The sequence below is a fragment of the Petromyzon marinus genome, chromosome 48 (genome assembly GCF_048934315.1).
Source record: "Petromyzon marinus isolate PM22_M1 ecotype Great Lakes invasive population chromosome 48, UKy_Petmar_22M1.pri1.0, whole genome shotgun sequence".
Lineage (NCBI taxonomy): Eukaryota > Metazoa > Chordata > Hyperoartia > Petromyzontiformes > Petromyzontidae > Petromyzon > Petromyzon marinus.
Genome location: NC_133714.1, coordinates 4,478,200 through 4,497,472, shown reverse-complemented (window position 1 = coordinate 4,497,472; position 19,273 = coordinate 4,478,200). Strand labels below are relative to the sequence as shown.

Genomic DNA, 19,273 nt, shown 5'->3' with positions numbered 1-19,273 from the left:
GCATCTTGTTTTAATGTGGAACGCATGCACCGTCATATAATGCGGTTTCTGAGCAGTCGACAACAAACTAATTTCTTGAGCTGCGCGGCTGAACAGTATGATACGGTACAGTAAAACCTTGAATTGCGAGTAACTTGGTCTGCAAGTGTTTTGCAAGACGAGCAAAAATTTTAAATAAATATTAATTTGATAAATGAGCGATGTCTTGCAATACGAGTAGTGTACGTTTACGCTTTGTCTGCCGAGCGTCACGTGATCACAAGTGATATACGAGCGCTTTGGATTACAAACACGTTTCCGGAACGAATTATGCTCGCAATCCAAGGTTTGACTTGTGAATGGCATATCATCATCTCTATCCCGCCATGGGATGAATACAGGATAATTTTATAGCACAAAACGTGGTTCAAATTTGCATTGTTTTTATTTATTAAGTTATGCCCTGTAACGTACATGCAAGTAAAATTCCTCGCTTTACGCGGCACTTCTAAGGAAGGCATCTGCCGTGTTCAACGAGGAATCGCCCGTAGACTGACCGTGAGAAGTTGGGAGGGGTCTCACCGGTTAGCGAGCAGGAGGGCAGGCGATGTTGACGCCAGATTGGGCTTGGAGGAACCACTCAAAGAGGGGGAGACATTGGCATCTGAAATAAAACGGAATCGGCATTCATTACCACTCTCGGCGAAATAAAGGCCTAAATTAGGCCAACAACCGGGGACTCTTTGGAAAAAAAAGAAACATTCAAACAAGCTGCCGATGAATAATAGACTTTAGTTGCAATACTGTAAACAACAACAAAATACAACCCCAGTTCTTTGGCTCAAACCAATCTCAACATTGTAACTTCTAAACTCTCAGCGCTGCAAATAACAGCAGTTAAAATGCTGGGGGGGGGGGACACAGGTTGGCGGGGATTTAAGGAACGTGTCAAAATGTTTCAACTATTATCCATTACAGCTTTAATAGTGCTGTCTGTGGCTGGCCACTTGGCATTTTGGGTCATTGGGCCTGTGCTAAGTGAGGGTGATTTTCATTAAAAAAAACTAGCGCTCTGAAAACTCTGGGCTTGCAAGTCCAGTGTGCTAACCGTTATGCCATTTAAGTATGTATGTTGAACTTCTTTCGCACCGTACGTAGCCAACTGTCGTAAATCGGAGGTGTGGGAAAAAAAGAACAAACCAAACGCAAAAGGCAGTTTCTAAAGAAATGAGTTTTCATTCTACATTTAAAAGTGCACGGCTCCGGCGGCTTCCAAATATCAGAAGGAAGAGTTTTCGAGATGGCCGCAGAAGCGCGTCTGAAAGTGAGCAATGCGGTGACCTATTTGTTCGACGGTTGGCCAAACGCCGCTGCTGCGAAGATGACCACCGGAGTGGTTTGTGCTCCATGACGAGATCAGCAGGGCATTACGGTTCATTTGTGGCAAGCAGTTGGTGTGTGATGAGCGCCGCCTTACAACGCATTCGGAGGTCACCAGGATCTATCATTTCACCTTCCGGCATTGAAAGTTGAAACGATAGGGGGCAAAGTTTCTTAAATCTCACCGCTGCCCCTGTTTGCCCAGCAGCGTAAATGGAAACGCCACAGTCGATCGGCACAAGAACACAAGCACGGGGGAGGGGGGGGGGGGAGCGGGGGCACCTTGCGCGGGGAGCACGGAGAGGGTGATGCGCAGCCCTGAGTCGCGGATGAAGGTGACGATGTCGGCGTGGGGCATCCCCACGATGGAGCGACCGTTGAGCGCCACCACGCGGTCCCCAACTTTGAGCCTCCGCCCACGCTCAGCAGGGCTCCCCTCGATGATGTGACCTGGGCTCGGCCGGGGGTGGGGGGGGGGAGGACAGGGGGAGAGGTTGAGGAGGGAGGAGGAAGGGGAGGTGCAGGAGCAAGAGGCAGATTGGATCACCGTAATCCAAACTCAACAGTTATTCATAGGGGATGGATTGCTCTGTTTGGGAACTGGTGGGACCCGAGCTGGTTTCCGAGTCGTCGACGCAGCGTGAGCAACTGCACGAGGGCTTGAGGCGAACGAAGGCGGCCAATTTTTATTGGCGCTCGTGCTCCGACAACTTTTTTTTTTAGATATAAATGTTTTTTTTCTCTTAAAACGCTCGCGCTCTCACCGATGCTGGCGCCGCCGTCAGGCCGGCTCACGGACGAGATGATGATGAAACCGAAGCCCTCGTTCTCCTGCCGCTGGATCACCACGTCGTACGGCTGCGCGTGCCCGCCGGAAGCGTCGTCGGCCCCCGGCGGCGGCGTGAAGGCCCGTCGCGTGGCGGGGCCCGGGTAGTGCTCGGGGGACGGACGGCCTGCCGGGGCCTCGGGGTACTGGGCCTGCTCCCTCCAGGGGGGCCCGCGCTGCACCCCGTCCCCTCCCCGCCCGTCGCCCTGGGTGCCGGCTGAGAGGTCACACGGTTGAGGTCACGATGTCGACGGCGACGGCGGTCAAAGCAGTCGGTCCAAAAAGACGAGCGGTTGTTATTAAATAAATGGGTGGGAAAATATGCCTCATTCGCAAATGTGTGTCCTTGCACATCAAACTTTACAATATTTTTTGTAAACATCCCATCAAGCCACATGGCCTTCTGGGAGAGCGTAATCGCAACAGTACTGGGTCAATACAACCAAACTCTGCATGGGTATCGACATTCAGTGTCTCATCAGCAGAATCATTCTTGCTTTTTTTATTGTAAAATTTTGGTGTGAAAGATGCACAATTCCTATCCCCAAAATTAGAATTTTTTTGTCTTCTTCAGTGCACGGGTAGCCCCCAATCACATAAATAAAAAACATCTTAGTCTGCGTGTTCATTGAGACCCATTAAGTCTGGTGGGCAGTAGTCATAGTCATCGTCACGCTTCGTGGATTTCCGTGCACTCACGGTTATCGTCGACCAACATTAAAGCAACACACGGTTGACGAATATTGCCGTCACTAATTTCCTTAATGAAATTAACCCCTTCCCGTTCCGAGATGACTGCAAGTTGCAGGATGGGTCCTGTTCCCACTTAATCTTGGAGCGCGCACGCTGGTTAGCGTTAATTTTATTTATAGAGGCTTAGCGCCGCTGGTTTTTAAAGACACTGGTACTGTACCCATCCGCAGAGAACTGCAGCGACATAACCGCACTCACTCTACAATAGCTGGCGCCAAACTGTGCCACACACACCCGTACCACATGGCCACTTTAACGTCCGAAAAAAAAAACGGAAGACGTAAATGTACGTCATTGGAACGGGAAAGGGTTAACATCGCGCTGGCTGCGACGTCGGCGGCGGTGGTAGTGGCGGCGTCGGCTCACCGGAGAGGGTTGGCCGGTGGATGGTGAGCGCCACGAGCCCGTTGCGTGCCGCCTGCTGCATGAGACCGATGACGCTGCGGTGGGACTTCCCCGACACGGGGATCCCGTCAACGGACACCAGCTCGTCGCCCGAGCGCATGCGGCCATCCAGGTCGGCCGAGCCGCCCGGCACGATGGCTCCGATGCGGATCTGAGGACGGACGGGTTGCCGAGCGGGTGCGGCCGATTGCCCGCGGCGGGTGGGGGTCAGAGGGCATGGAGGTTCACCGTGACGCGGATTTCTTCCACAGAACCCGGGGACCTGCGGTGTGCCTGAGACTGACCGTGTGGCTAATGGGCCTCCCCATCTGTGGAACCCATCTTTCCCAGAATGTTGGGGACTCTCTATTTGTTTGCACCCATCTGTGTAGCTTATATGTGCCTCATAAACTATTTTAATTCTTTTCAGTTTTTTTTTTCCATTTTATATACCAAAGATTTTATTTGTCAACAGTTGTATTCGTTAAGCATTTTTTTTAAAGATTTGATTCGTTAAGTATGCATGTAGAACTTTTTTCGCACCATACGTAGGCAAAAAGCAAATCTCATTTTCCAAACTGCTTTTAATGTTTAGTTTGTTGTCCTTCCCCCACACCTCCAATCAGCAGGGTTGGCTATGTGCAGTGCGAAAGAAGTTCCACATACATTGATGCGAAAGGGTTAAACTGGGTTCTCAAGAGTTCACGGTCTCAGTCTGGATAATAGTCACTGAATATTATTAAAAAATCATTAGCTTGTTTTTATTACTCACATTGGCTAAATGGCAGCCCTGCGATTAAATGGGTTTGAATATCATTTGACAAAGATTGTTGCAAGACAGCAGGGCACGGCGCACTTGTGCACCCGTTAGTGCGTGAATAATTAGGGGGGCCGTGGGGGGGGGAAGGAATAGTCAGGTTACAGGCATTGGAGTGGAGCTCATAAGGTTCGTGACAAAGGAGACGATGACCAGAATGTGGTTATACCGTGAGCACAGTTCTCTTCAAGGTCAGGTATGAACCATGAAAGAGCAGAGATATCCAGGGGGGTGATAGTGAAAAGTGATCGTGTCAAAGGCATTGGGCATGATGGCCTCTTAAAAACCGTTTGATTGAAAGAGACCTGTTGTCTTAATGGGTTCTCACACGACTGTAAATAAAAGCTCTCATTGATTTGTGGTTGCCGGGAAAATGCACAGGCTTGTAAATCCATAACCGTCTGCCTCCCACGCTCTCTGCTCCCCAACTGTCCACACTTCCCTCGAATGGGTTCAAGGGTTGACGGTTCCATATTTTTTAAAGGGAGACCATGGGCTTATGAAATGGGTTTAATTAAAAAAGTGTGTATATCCTATGACCAAATCGGCAGGGGGGGGGGGGGGGGGAGGTCGGCACCAGGCGGTTCAGGTCGGCACAAAACATTTGTGAAAACAAAGCAGACCTTAAACACGGTAGGACCAACACCTCGGCCGTGGCAGATCACTGTTATAATTCAGTAGGCTCACATGACATTGACTTCTCCAAGACAGAGGTTCTTTGCAAGCCATCTGGCTACCATGAGAGATTCGTTCATGAGGCTATCCACGTATACAAACACAGAGACAATTTCACCCGAGAAGATGGATTCTTGTCTTAGCAATCATTGGAAGGATTTGATAAACCATTTCGGGTCTTAATTGATTGTTCACGCTTACGGTGGCTTTCAGACCGCATCCATTATTTTCGTCTCCCCCCTCCTCTTTTCCGAACATAGATGACTCGTCCATCTGAATAAATGCCAAATCGCTCTCCGTGGTGCTAACGTAAAAAAAAAACACCATTTTTTCAAATTTTCCTGCTGTGGTTTTCACACCTGATGATGATTGCTTGTGTTTGCAGTCGAAACGTCGTGAGAATTTTAATGTTTTATATTTTTATTATTTTAATGTTTCCCTTCTACGTGACTTTACCGAAAGAACCAAGAACATATTGCAAAAACGCTTAAAACCCCGCGACACGTACCGGCTGACCAAGCTCCTCTCCTCCGAGTATCCGGAAGCCAAACCCGGCCTCCTGTCTCCGCAGGTGGATCGTGATCTCCTGGTAACTGTTTCCTGCTCGCGCACACACACATACATACAAACACGTGACGACGCATCCTTGCGGTCACATCCGTCCGCTCGTCTGTCGAGAAAGGGGTGCGGCCAATGTCAGTGCTCACCAAGAGCCCCATGTAGCTCAAGGGGCCATGGTTTCATGAAAATAATAATCGGAGCATTTATGTACAGCAGGTTGAACTTCGGTCGCAGAACTGTACGAAGCCAACCGCGCTAATCGGAGGCGAGTAGATCAAATAACAGCCAAAGTCACGTTATAATAAACATAACAAGCCAATTGGATCATAACAAAAGATTATCAATCTATCCGTCTCTCTATCTTGTCTGCAACTCGAATCTCACTTCATCTCTTTCCGTCTACATTTCTCACATCTCAATACACCTACGTCTCGTCGACAACAACAACAATAATAACAAGAATGAAATTTATAAAACGCACGCAATATTTCGCAGAGAGGTTAACGACTGCAATATCTCTTCCGCAATTTCACTAGAAAGGAGAGGGGGGAGGGGGGGGGGCTCCACTGTGGGAGAGCATCACCAGTGAGTCTGGTCCCAACATCACAGGCGGAAAAAGCCTGCGCTGCGAGCCGTTTTAGTTCCGTTGAGACGAAAACTAAAAAATCCACGGAGTCCTCGACTTCCGAACACAATACCATCCAGGGGACCCGTTCGTTAAGTCGGAACCACAGTAATGTTCTCTACATTTAAATGCCCACACACACAAACAGCCACTCCCAGCGCGAGGCTGACTCATGTGTCTCGCGGGGGAACGATCAGCTGAACAAAATAGTCAATGCTAAAAAAAAACGAATTTTCCATGGAAGCTGGTTCGTAAGCGCGGGTGTTCATAAGTCGAGGACTGCCTTAAACTAATTTATATTTGACCAGGTAAGGCCCACTGAGCTTTTTAGCTCTCTTTCAGAAGCAACCTGGCTATCACACATGATAGCTCAACGAAGTGGCTTATCATCGTGTGGAAATTTATAGCAGCCATATGAGTCGAAAAGCATGTTTCTAAGGGACCCGGAGAAAAATCCACGCGACCACGGGGAGAACATGCAAACTCCAAATATCCAGGCGTCAGGGACGGGATCGAACCCACGACCTCCTGCATACCAGGCGAGGTAGTTAACGTCTCACCACCGTGGTGCCCATTCGCATGGGCCACCACCACATGGACATAACCCCTCATGGGAGAATCGTGAACCCAGAAGTCCTAATCCATAAACCATGCACCCCCTGCCCCCGTACCCTCCGAGCGCACCCTTTTCAGTAAGTGCCAGGCATGTGAAAAGCCCAATGAAAATAAAAAAGGAGGCATTTGTCTTCAATACACTGCTGTTGCGAGAGTTCATAATGGACGCTTCATCTAATGCACGGTCGGGCAACCAAGATAACAAGCAGAGCCATTTTTTTTTCTTTTCTCGAAATCGGTGGAAAAAATAATCAATATTTGAAGAGTCGCAATGCAATGTGAATACGAGATGGGTGGTTTTTAATAAACAACGGTCACGAAGCAGTCCTCTTAAAGAGCCACATACGGCTCCGGAGCTACGGGTTGCAGACCCCTGAACTAATGATCTAATGGATCAGGGGTCCTGGTGGCGAGATGTTATCTGCCTCGCCTTGTATACAGGAGGTCGTGGGTTCGATCCCAACCCCGACGCCTATATATTTGGAGTTTGCACGTTCTCCCCATGGTCAACGTGGATTTTTCTCTGGGTCCTCCCGTTTTCCCCACCCACATTTTGAATCACGCGTTTAAGAGTATTTGGCTGCTGTAAATTTCCACGTGATAAGCCACTTTGGCGAGCTTTCATTTGTGGCCTTCTGAAGGCGCTATATAGCTCAGTTGGACCTTGCCTGGGAAATAAAAAAAATAGTTAACAGTAGTAATGACATGGTACTGATTGGCAAGATAGGAATAAACATTGGTGGGGTTGGGGGAACCAGTACAAGCCGTGGACCACAGCAGCAGGGAGGCAAGCAACAGCAGGATCATCACAAGACGGCGGCAACTGCCTGACGGACAGAACCCCAACGCACGCTGGGAGTCCTCGTAGAGGCTCTGCGGGTCCTCGTAGACGCGGGACGCCTCCTGCCGGCCACGGAACTCCTCGGCAGGAGGCCGCCTATAGGAGGGCTGCGCGTGGGGTGGCGCGATGCCCGCGGGTGGCAGGGCCGGAGGCTGCGAGAAACGTCGGGGCGGCGAGTCCCGTGTCAAGCTGCCCTGGCTGTCGTGTCGTTCGTAAGCCTGCTGCCGAGACAAAAACGCGTGCACGTTGGAGGAGGGGGGGGGGTGTTTCAGTTAGCAGATTTGTGCATCTTAACCCCTTTCCCATTCTGATGACGTACGTGTCCAATGACGTTCGCGTACGCCACTGGAACGGAATCAGAAGGAGACTCAAGTAAAATAATTGTATCTGTACCGCGGCTCCCACAAGGCCATGCGGGAGGACGTGTGGCACAGTTTGGCGCCAGCTATCAACGAGTGCAGTCGTCTCGCTAAGTTCTCTGCCGTGAGTACCATGTCTTTAAAAACAGCGGCGCTACTCCTCTCTAAACAAAACTAACGCTAGCCGCTTGCGCGTTCCGAGATTGATCGGCGATCGAGACCCACCCTGCAACTCGCAAACGTCTCGGTAACGGGAAAGGCAACTTGCTCGGCCTACTCTTTCACAGTGGCCACGCCATTTCGGTTGAGGTGGAAGCAACCACAACTCCGTCCCACTCCACGCGAGCGACCCTGCCTGTCGACTCACTTGTGGCGCGTGCACACCTATACTGGATCAAACTCCCGGGTCACTGGGTCAGGAGCACAGCGTGCTAAACACTGCACCGCCATCGACTCCACTCCACTTGCCAGCATTGACAGCCATTAGTTTGTAAAACTATGACCACGTTCTCCGGGTTATGAGATGAAACTTTTTTCCCGCCAAACCTGTTTTTAAAGCAAAAGCAGGTGGGGAGCGAGACGTCATGATTTCGTAGGTGTCTATGAGTGTGCGCGAGACCATGATTCCTGTTTAGTCCTAACTAGGGTAAGGTGATGTCATAGAATCTTCACAATTTTGGAAATCACCCGATGATGCTGCTTGCAATCGCTAGCGAAACGTTGTACTCAAATTGTAAATGCTGTGGGTTATAGTTCTCGAACACAGCAGTACGTAGAAACTAAATTAATATTTTTTTTCGCATGGTGGAGGTGGGTGTATGACACATTTGTATTCACGTGACCCAAACCGAAAAACGTTATCGTGGCTAATATTGTTCGCGAAAGCCTACGTGTAACGTTAACTTGTTAGTGTCATGTAAACACGGGAAACGATGCGCTGTACAGCCGTACCATTTGCGCCACTCTGTTGGGGGAGAACGGCGATTGCCCTGCAAGAAAAGATGTGCACAGAGCAGATGAGCACAGCGCCACAATCGACGCAGGCGCACACGACTGCACAACCATCCAAGTGGCACCTGTGTATGTATGCATGCATCCGTGTAGAACTTCTTTCGCACCCTACATAGCCAACCGTGATAATCGGAGGTGTGGGGGAAGGACAACAAATGAAAACACAAAAAGTTGTTCTAAAAGACATGAGTTTTCAATCGACATGATTTAAAATGGCACAGCTCCAGTGGCTTCTTAATATAGGAAGAGCATTCCAGACGGCTGCAGAAGCGCAATCTGAAAGCGCGATGCGGCGACCGTCTTTGTCCGATGGTCAGTCAAAAGCCGCTGCTGCCAGGATGACCGGAGTTCACGGATGGTTTATAGCTGCTTGACGAGATCAGCAAGGTATTGTGGTTCATTTGTGGCAAGCAATTTGTGCGTAATGAGTGCGACCTAATAACAACATCCGACTCGCAGCCGGAAGGCTACGGGTTAAAATCCTGGCTGGATGTTGGTCCAGTCCAATGCTTCATTTCAGCCAGAAGTCCACAACACTATTCCAATAATTATTTTGGCCACGCCACATACGTCTTGCCTTGTTTATGGTCCTAAACTTGTTCATGGGATTATTAGACTAGAGAGTAAACTAATATAATATTTAGATTTTAAGCTTTCGTGACTGCAGGGATTCCTATTCTTGGTTCTTTCGGTAAAGTCACGTAGAAGGGAAACAATAAGATAATAAAAATATAAAACAATAAAATTTTCACGACGTTTCGACTGCAACATAAGCAATCATCATCACAAGCAACCATCATCAGGTGTGAAAACCACACCTGATGATGATTGCTTGTGTTGCAGTCGAAACGTCGTGCTAATTTTATTGTTTTATATTTTTATTATTTTATTGTTTCCCTTCTACGTGACTTTACCGAAAGAACCAATAATATAATATTATTATGGATAGGTGTAGCTTGTACTCAAGTGTTAGTTGGTGCCTTACATCAATAATTCCTACTCTAAGCTGGCCTGTCAACGTTCTGGACTAGTGAGAAATTAAGCTTAGAATAAGTACCACTTCAAATTACAAATACTGTACGTACTTTATCTACTTCCTTATCAAGAAAGCAAGGTACTTTCAATGTTATAAAAGAAGCATTGTTCAAGACATTCCTCGTGTCTGTGCATTCCATGCCCAACAATAATACTTCTGTGTTCTGGGACTCTGACACATGAGTAGATGCCTGTTCATCACATTAACCGGGCACATTGCACAAGAAGGACAGTATGCACATTGACAACATTAAGTTTAGAAAGCTTTCCAGCCACATATTCTTGGTTCTTTCGGTAAAGTCATGTAGAAGGGAAACAATAACATAATAAAAATATAAAACAATAAAATTCTCACGACGTTTCGACTGCAACACAAGCAATCATCATCAGGTGTGAAAACCACAGCAAGAAATTTTGAAAAAAGTGGCGGTTTTTTCTTAACGTTAAGAAAAAACCGCCACTTTTTCAGTCGAAACGACGTAAGAATATATTTTTTTATATTTGCATTATTTTATTGTTTTCCTTCTAGGTGACTTTACCGAAAGAATCAAGAATATGTCCCTGCAGTCACGAAAGCTTTAAATAAAAATTATTTCCAGCCACATTATAAACTAACAAATAAACTATCTGTAATTGACCAGGTAAGACCCATCGAGCTATATGGCTCATTTTCAGAAGCGCCCTGAAATTTATAGCAGCCAATTACCCTAAAACAGATGTTTGTAAATGTGTAGGGACAAACTAGAGGACCCTGAGAAAAATCCACGTGACCACGGGGAGAGAGAGAGCGATATGCAAACTCCAAATATACAGGCGTCAGGGTTGAGATCAAACCCACGACCTCCCGTATACCAGGCGAGGGAGTTAACATCTCTCCACCGTGGCGAGACGCTTCACGTCGCTTACCCCCCATCCCTTTAAAATGAGAGACTGTTGTGAACATCCAAGTTTGCTCACCCTACCCCTCGGCAATCCAAGACACACTTCACGCAATCTTTCTTGCGACATTCCAAGAGTACAAAAGTGCCTCGCGCGCACGGAACGATATCGTCTCCGTCGACGCTAAAGCCCCGTTTACTGTGCGCGGTCGGCTGCCGTTGATCTCTCTTCCCGCGAGCATCGATCCCGCGCCTTTTCTCTCGTCACATCCACGGCCCTCGCATCTCACACCACCGCATCGTCCCGTCTCGGGAAACGCGGATTTAAAGGCGGAGACAATGCATCCGAGCTACATTTGTCATCATTATCATCACAAACGCAGTCGATCGTCTTCTCCACAGATTGAATCAGAGATGTGAATATTTGGAAACTACAGTGCATGCCACCTGTTCCAAATATAATGACCGGTGGCTCAGAAGCCGGGTGATATAAATAGAGCAATAACCTTTTTGCAATATGTTTAAGTGAAATGGATTAGTGACACTTTTTTTTATTGGCAAAACAAACTCTGAAACTAGTCAAGAGTGTTCCCGCTATGTTTGGGCAGTGAAAATTACTCCTTCGTATATATTACTTCTTTGTCGTTATCAGCTATGATCAATCCACTGCTGGATGAAGGCCTCCCCAAGCCACCGCCACCACATCGACCTTGCTGACCCTCCCGTACTGCGACGTCTGTGAAAAAGATCTTCGTACCTTATCGGATTCCTCCAGTGTGAATAAAGATTCCGAACAATCCTGCAAAGTCATAGCCTACCCGACAACCGCGCATGAGCAGTTTTAATTCTGCATATCCTCGGCAGATGTTCCACCTCAGGCATGTTCAAAATCTTGGCTGCCACTCCAATATTGTTCTTAAGCATCGTCCCTTCTAGCCACGACTTGTCTTGCACAAGTTCACCGACTCCTTCTGCTCGTTTTTCAGCTGCGTACGTTCTTGGAGCCCACATATTCCTCCCGGTCTGGCGTCTTTGCACACTTTTTAGTTTTTGTTCGGTATTTTTCATGTAGGATTTATTACGCACAATCAACCAAGACCACACATCATCAATTTTGTCTAAATTTATGACGACTCCCCCCACCCACCCCCCCGTCCTCCCTCATGAAGGACTATCGGGTAATAAAAGAAAGATTACACTGGTTTTAAGGTTTCAGTCTCGTCGGCAGTGTGTGGGGGGCTTGTTCAACACTTGTAGCTCGGGTTTCCCTGATGTCATGGGGAAACAATAACAATATAAATTATATACAAGAGCTCTCCACGAAAACCTTGGGACATGTTCAGAGCAATACAGAAATATTGTACAAAATTTATAAACCGTTATGAAAACGCTGGCACAAATCCCAGTGGGTGGCAGGCAAAAATGTTGTGCTATTTTAACTTTTATGTGACAAGCCAGACCCCCTCGTTTGTTTGCAATGCGACTAGGAAATGCCCGTGACATTTCACGCAATAAGTTTTCATTTGACAAGGACATTTCTTTTCAACTCTCACCTTAAAACATGACAGGAATAAATAGAGTCAAACATTTCTTTGCAAACTCCACTGTTGGGGGGACGTGCATTGTGTAAACATTTCGTCATGGTCTCTTTGACCTACGTTGGAGGTCACGCGTCACGCACAGGGCTCGTCCTCACAATATTCATTCACCCTGGAAGAATCCGACCGTGGGTCCCCTGGCTCCGCCCGGTCAAAATGCGCCCTCCCCCTAACTCACTCCTGTACGACGGGAACAACGCAAGCGAGCGCTGTGGAAGTGACTTAGAGGGCCGCATCGCACACGGACAATTGACAGAACGCTCCTCGTCAGGCAGACGACGTCCGCTCGATGGGCGACCGCGTCCGTCTCTCGTGCCGCCACCTGCGGCCATGAAATTCAGCTGCACCGAGTCTTCTAGAACCTTCAGATCCCACCTTAAAGACATCCGGTGCTTAAAAGGCTTCATAGCTTCCTTAATACTCTTCTTTTGTTCTTTCGGTAAAGTCACGTAGAATGAGAATAAAATAATAAAATAACACAATAAAATTCTCACGACGTTTCGGCCACAACGCAAGCGGCCGTCTTCAGGTGACGGCCGTCTTCAGGTGACGGCCGCTTGCCTTGTGGCCGAAACGTCGTGAGAATTTTATTGTGTTATTTTATTATTTCATTCTCATTCTACGTGACTTTACCGAAAGAACCAAAGAAGATGAATCCTTGCAGTCACGAAAGCTTTAAATCGAAATTTCCTTAATACTCTTTGGTTCTTTCGGTAAAGTCACGTAATAATAATAATAGATCATGACGTTTCGATCGCCACACAAGCAAAACGGTTGCTTGTGTGGCGATCGAAACGTCGTGATGTATTATTATTTTTCTAAATACGTGACTTTACCGAAAGAACCAAAGAGTATGGATTCCTGCAGTCACGAAAGCTTCAAATCAAGATTGAACTTCCTTAATAATTTTCTGTTTACCCTTGGTGTGTGTATTTTGATTTGGTAGGATGTTCTTATCACGAGGCCCTGCATGCTTTAATTAGGTTTTCAATAATACGTTTCTCCCCCGTATGCATTTAATTTCTGTTCTTAGCTCTGTGCCGCCACTGCAAATAGGTGTTCGCCATTTACTTCCCTCGCACCGTCTGATTAGCACACCTGGCTACGTACGGTGTGAAACAGGTTCAGCATATGTACGTTACCATTATTACAACTGCAGGGCAGGGGTCGAAGCTTAACCAGCGAAGAGGTTTGAGCGTAACCGATTAATTCACGACAAGGGCACCGTCTTCATCATCGCGGTCGCCGCCTCCCCGGCGGGCGTGTTTACCTCCGCGCTGCAGCAGCATGGAGGCCTGGGCGCCCGTGGCGCACTCCTTGAGCAGCGTCACCACGTCCATGTGCGAGCACTCGCGCACCGAGCGCCCGTTGATCTCCAGGATGAGGTCTCCCTCGCGCAGCTCCAGGCCTCGGCGGCTGTCCAGGATCTGCTTGATGCGCTGCCCGCTCGGGCTGTCGGCGATCGTGAAGCCAAAGCCCGCACGGCCTTCAGTCCGTTGCAAACAACAGAGGCCGGCACCTCCGATTTGGCACGGTTGGCTACGCGCGGTGCCAATAAAGTTCAACATACGTACACGCGTGCAAAGATCACCCCCCCCCCCCCCCGTCTTTAGTCAAGATCCCCCGTGTAGCCTGTAACAGAATGTTGGGGCAGGCGCTGTTGGCGGAGCACCGATGAAGACCGGCACTGTGGCACATGAGGGGGTGGGGGGTGGCCAACACCACTTCCCGGTCGCCTCTGTCTCCAAAGCGGTGATGTGTTACACATCGCACGAGGTACTCATTCGAGGACCGAGTTGACCTAGGGGAGGCCCCCAGGACTGGTTCAGATACTCGACACCGGTCTTGGCCGTGAGTGAGAATCGAACACGCGTTGCCGGGTCCGTAGCGCAGTGCGCTAACCACTAAATACACACACACACACGCGCGCCCACCACAGACGTTTATTTGTTCCACACCACAGGGGCAGAGCGATCGATCAATCAATCAATCGTTATTTATCTACACAATCTCACGATGCAATAGCGTGGAGCATTATAGATAAAAAAAATACATAACACTGCGCTACAGCAACGCATGAGTGTGTGTACGGCATTGTTTTTGGAATTGAACGAGGCCTCGTGATTTAAATCGAGCGCTTTCGCTAATAACTTCCCGTGATCCGGCAGCATTTGTTCAACAAGCCTGACCCTGATGATGAGAGCCAGAAAGTTAAAAGCAGTTCCGAGTTTGTTTTGCTCAAACAAATGCTGATTTATAAAACCGGCCTAGGAAGCCATAGGGGCAGATGAAATGAAAATATTTATAATTTATGGCGTGGCACAAGAGCGGAGTTCCGCTTATATTTTATTTAAAGAGCGCCCCTTCACATCAACGAAGGTGTCTCGGAGCGTTTGCATGAAATAAAATGTACGTGAATTGTCGATATATAAATACAAGACATTTAGTTTAAAATATGAACAAAGCAACGTGACCGTGGGCATATCCACCGCTCATTTACGCGTGCGAAACGTAGTTCCCTTTAAACATTTATCATTGCATCTCTAGGCACACCGGTACATGGCAGGCCTTTTTTACCTCATACTTGAGCCGTTCAAAGTCACTCCCACCTGCTCTTGCTCACCTCTAATTCACCGCCGCATATTTACCTGCCATGATAGATTTATTACGGTGGACACTGACGTACAAAACTAAACACAGGAGCTGCAAAATGCGCAAAGATTCGCGGAGGAGGTGGTTACGAAAAAATCGCACTGAGGGACAGAATGAAGAACACACGGGATCAGACAAACGAACACACATTAGGGCTCATCGTATCGAATAAAAAAAAAATCGCAGGACAACGCTAACTTACGGACTATACGGAGGCAAGCTGTGGACCCACTGGCAACAATTACCAAAAAATGAAGACTCGGAAAGTTGACCAAGGGAAAGTCAATTTACTTGGGAGAGGGGTGGGTCACTTCGCGGATGGAACCACCGCACCAAAATCGCTCCGCGCCCACTGAGAACGTACGCAACGGTAAACCTGTTTAAACACGTGGGGCTTTTGCGACCAATATCATCCAAAAGAGGTTTTTTTTTCTGGTTAGATCGTGTAAATATATAAATGTGTCAATTCTAGACTTTAAGTTTTCGTGACTGCAAGGATCCATACTCTTTGGTTCTTTCGGTAAAGTCACGTAGATGAAAAATAAAAATAATAATGAAAATAATAAAATGAAAATAACTAAATTAAATCACGACGTTTCAGGGGCAAATGCGTCATCAGGTGGGAAAGCCATGGTCTGCTGCTGATGCAGAATGTTGTAAAACATGGTCTGCTGCTGCTTGTGTTGCGCCCAAAACGTCGTGATTTAATTTAGTTATTTGCATTTTATTATTTTCATTATTATTATTATTTTTCATCTACGCGACTTTACCGAAAGAACCAAAGAATATATAAATGTATCTTTAAACCCGCCACCACCCGACACAGCAAACTAGTAAGGGTTGTCACGTAAACAGAACGTGTCGATTCGTCACTAGTACAGCACGCCGGTGTGTTGGAGAGCCAAGCCACAACATTTACAAATTTCGGGTACGACGTTTCGCCAGTAATTACAACTAGCTTCATCAGGCGACAGCCAGATTTGTGGAGAAGTCCTCCACCTGTTTCGTTCCTTATCTAGAGGTCAACGTACATTATGCATGCGCATTATGTGAGCCCATTAATCTCGTCCTTCCTGTCCATTGTGTGTATTGAAATAGCCCAGACTAAATATTGACTTGAAGCTTTCGTCACTGCAGGAATTCATATTGCTTGTGTCCTGTGTTGCGTCGAAACGTCATAGTTTTTTTGTTTATTTTATTATTTTTTGAACCTATCTACGTGACTTTACCAAAAGACACGAAGAATATGAAGCCCAGACTAATTAAGCGAATCTATCGAAATTGAAAGAAATAAAAAAATATTTTAACCGTTCGGATAGCGACCGACTTAGTGCTGCGTGGAAGCGAATAATCAAATAACATTGTTTAAATGCATGCCTATACAGCCCACCTTACTTCAATAGGGACATGGCCGAGTGGGGGGGGGGGGGGGGCACGATTAGTAAACCCCCCACCCCCTCACCCCACCGCTTGCCGCCGAGGTCCACCAGATTTGAACCCCGGCGGGCCGCCCCCCCCGGTCAACGCCGCCGCTGCCACCTCCGTCACGCGAATCCTCCTTACCCTTGACGATCTTGACGGACACGAGCTCGGGCTGCGAGCCGACGGACGACGTCTGCGAGCCGCTGTCGTCGTAGTAGCCATTGGCCTTGGCGATGTACGTGGGCGGCGAAAACGGCCGGCGGTGCGGGTCGTAGGTCGGCGGCGACTGCGCGTGGGAGCTGTCGGCGATGTCCGGCATCGATTTGGACGAGCCGGGCCCCCCGCGGTCGGATGGCCGGCCGTCCTGGTAGGGCGGCACCTCCAGGTCCGGGTCGTCGGGGTCGTAGGGCAGAGGGTAGCCGCGGCACAGCTGAAGGTCGACGGAATCACCCACCGGCACCGACTGGAACATCCTCACCACCTCCTTTTGGGTGAAGCCGAGCACACAGGTGTTGTTCACGTACACAATGACGTCACCTGCGGAGGTTTGGCGACGGGGGCGGGGGAGAGAGGAAAGCCTCACCGCAGAGCCGGGGGGGAGATTCCTGCCTAGGAGAGGTGGCCAAAGTGGCTCAGCCGTCGGAGCCCTGCGCTGGTACTGCTGAGACCATGGGTTTGAGCCTGGGTTTTCGGCCGCCTGTAAATCAAACTTGGTTGTGAAGCCGACTGTGCAACTTTTAAGTGTTATCTTCTTGTAGGTACGGGGTTTCCACCGGGTACTCCGGGTTTGCTCCCGCACGCAACAGAACCTCTCGTTAAATGGGGCCGGCCAATCATCCCAATGCAGGACTTTCCTGATCAGTATTTCTATTTCCTTCTTCATCCTTTCCTTCAATGTTGATCACAAACGTTCACAAATATTGTTGGCATCACGTCGTGAGACAGCGTCCGTCCGGATCAATCGCAGAGCGTTGCATGCCCCTCGTCGCTAGAACGGTCCCACAGAAGCGAATATCACAGAGCTCCCTCTGAGAGCTCTTCAAATGAGTATTTATTTTACGACTTGCCAACAACACCTTAAAACATGATGCAAAATAAGAATTAAGACATGGGCTAAACATCCTAATGCACAACGTGCATTAAAAATGGTTCTGAGGCTGTGGCTTTATCGGCTATATAAATAACTCACATTATTGTTTGATAAAATTATTGGCCTACTTAAGTATGTACTATTTACAAGAATAGATTTTGAAGTGAATATATAGCTGAATGCCATTGAACTCTGGGAATTGAGATTTCTTATTCAAGAGGAGACTGCCATTTTCTTTGATAAATAAAGATCATTATAGTTTATTATTCCTGTATCATTATTAACCGGAGAGACAGCACAGCCGTTAAGAGCTCGCGGCTTGCCATTGGAAGGTCACAAGTTCAAATGCTGGCAAGGGGTTGTTGACTCAGCCCTACATCCCCCCAGGGTTGAAAACATGAGCACCACTTTGTGGGCAGTCAACTCGTGTCATCCTATCAGTAAACTCACCCCCCGTCACTGCCACCATCGTTATCAACAGCGACCTCGATCAATCCACTGCTGGATTAAGACCTCACGGTCCTCCAATAGGGGAAACAATCATATTCTTGGTTCTTTCGCTAAAGTCACGTAGATAGAAAACAAAAATAATCAAATAAAATCGAAAGTAAAATAATAAAAGCAAAAAAACCCACAATAAAAATAAAAACAGTAAAATAAAACAATCCGCCCGGCTCCTGCACACGAGGCAATCTCATTGCTCCACCTCCGCCACCTGGATGCGTTCCCTCCTTTGGCTGCCACTCCGTTGTCATCCTTGCCCCACCAACCGTCGGCCTTAGGATTGTGGCGTTTCCACACGAGCACCACGCCACGCTTGTTCGAGCAGGCAAATGCGTAACGCCGATTGCTATTGCGTAAATGTGTGCTGGGAATGCGTTTTGGATGAAAGAGCGCCAGACTTTTGCGAAATATTGGATTCGTAATAATGATGTAATCACTTAACACGTCTTTGTGCCAACAAAGGTGCTGTCACCAGATGTCAGGTGACACCACTGTTGGCGGTAAAGGCGCGAAATCACTTCCGGTGATGTGATTTTTTAAAAATATTTATCCGGATCGTCTAAAAATGTTTCCTCTCAGCCATATTTTCAGAGTTCTCAAATTAATCCAATGACCAGAAACACATGACCTTAATGTGCAGACTTCGCTCCAGCTCCTTAACGATCAGATTATATTTCCGATGCACGGACCGCGCATGTGTCAAAAGGTCGATGTTCGTAGGGCCCTTTAATTGAGCTGCGTAACCAATACGCCCAACAGCACAGGGGGCCCAATGACGCGTGGACAAAACGCACAAGCGCGACATACCAGAGACGTAAGTCAGCACCCCCCCCCGCCACTCCCTTCGGTTAAAAATATCCAGACGACTGTCATCCCTCACGGCCACATCAGTCGTAAAGCTATTAAAATAACAATCCGGTGGATGAATAAGCTGCAGTCGATTTAAAGATTATTTCTCAAAGTCGAGTTTGGTACAGAAGAACGAGATCTCTCTTTTGGGGAGTGACCTTCAGCGACCTTCAGGACGGCACCGGTAGGTGGCTTCAAACAAGCCGAAAGGCACAAAATATTTGACCTCCTTTTTCTGCCAGGGTCAGAAAAATTATCCCCGAAGTTTGAAATAAACGCACGGAGATTTCACGTGGCAATCGCAGCGGGTTAGCTCTGAACTCGACGACCTCAGCTCGATCCTCGCCCACGGCTAATGTCAGTGGCAAGTTAGGTCTTCACCAAAACTGGGTTAGCACACCACCCTTCCACCTCCTCCA

General features: G+C 47.9%; 1 protein-coding gene across 4 annotated transcripts in view; it reads right to left on the bottom strand.

Annotated features, from left to right (window-relative positions):
* Window positions 1–19,273, bottom strand: part of LOC116952684 (membrane-associated guanylate kinase, WW and PDZ domain-containing protein 2-like) — a 137,345-nt gene that overhangs the window by 17,657 nt on the left and 100,415 nt on the right. For 3 of the 4 annotated variants that reach the window (XM_032972266.2, XM_032972265.2, XM_032972268.2), the window contains exons 13-21: window positions 16,553–16,948; window positions 13,608–13,823; window positions 8,767–8,804; window positions 7,467–7,677; window positions 5,323–5,414; window positions 3,305–3,494; window positions 2,124–2,402; window positions 1,642–1,809; window positions 562–643 (exon numbers count right to left, since the gene is read on the bottom strand). In XM_032972266.2, the coding sequence (XP_032828157.2) occupies window positions 562–643; window positions 1,642–1,809; window positions 2,124–2,402; window positions 3,305–3,494; window positions 5,323–5,414; window positions 7,467–7,677; window positions 8,767–8,804; window positions 13,608–13,823; window positions 16,553–16,948 (1,672 nt within the window). The remainder of the gene's footprint in view (window positions 1–561; window positions 644–1,641; window positions 1,810–2,123; window positions 2,403–3,304; window positions 3,495–5,322; window positions 5,415–7,466; window positions 7,678–8,766; window positions 8,805–13,607; window positions 13,824–16,552; window positions 16,949–19,273) is intronic. The other variant, XM_032972267.2, reaches the window with a different exon arrangement.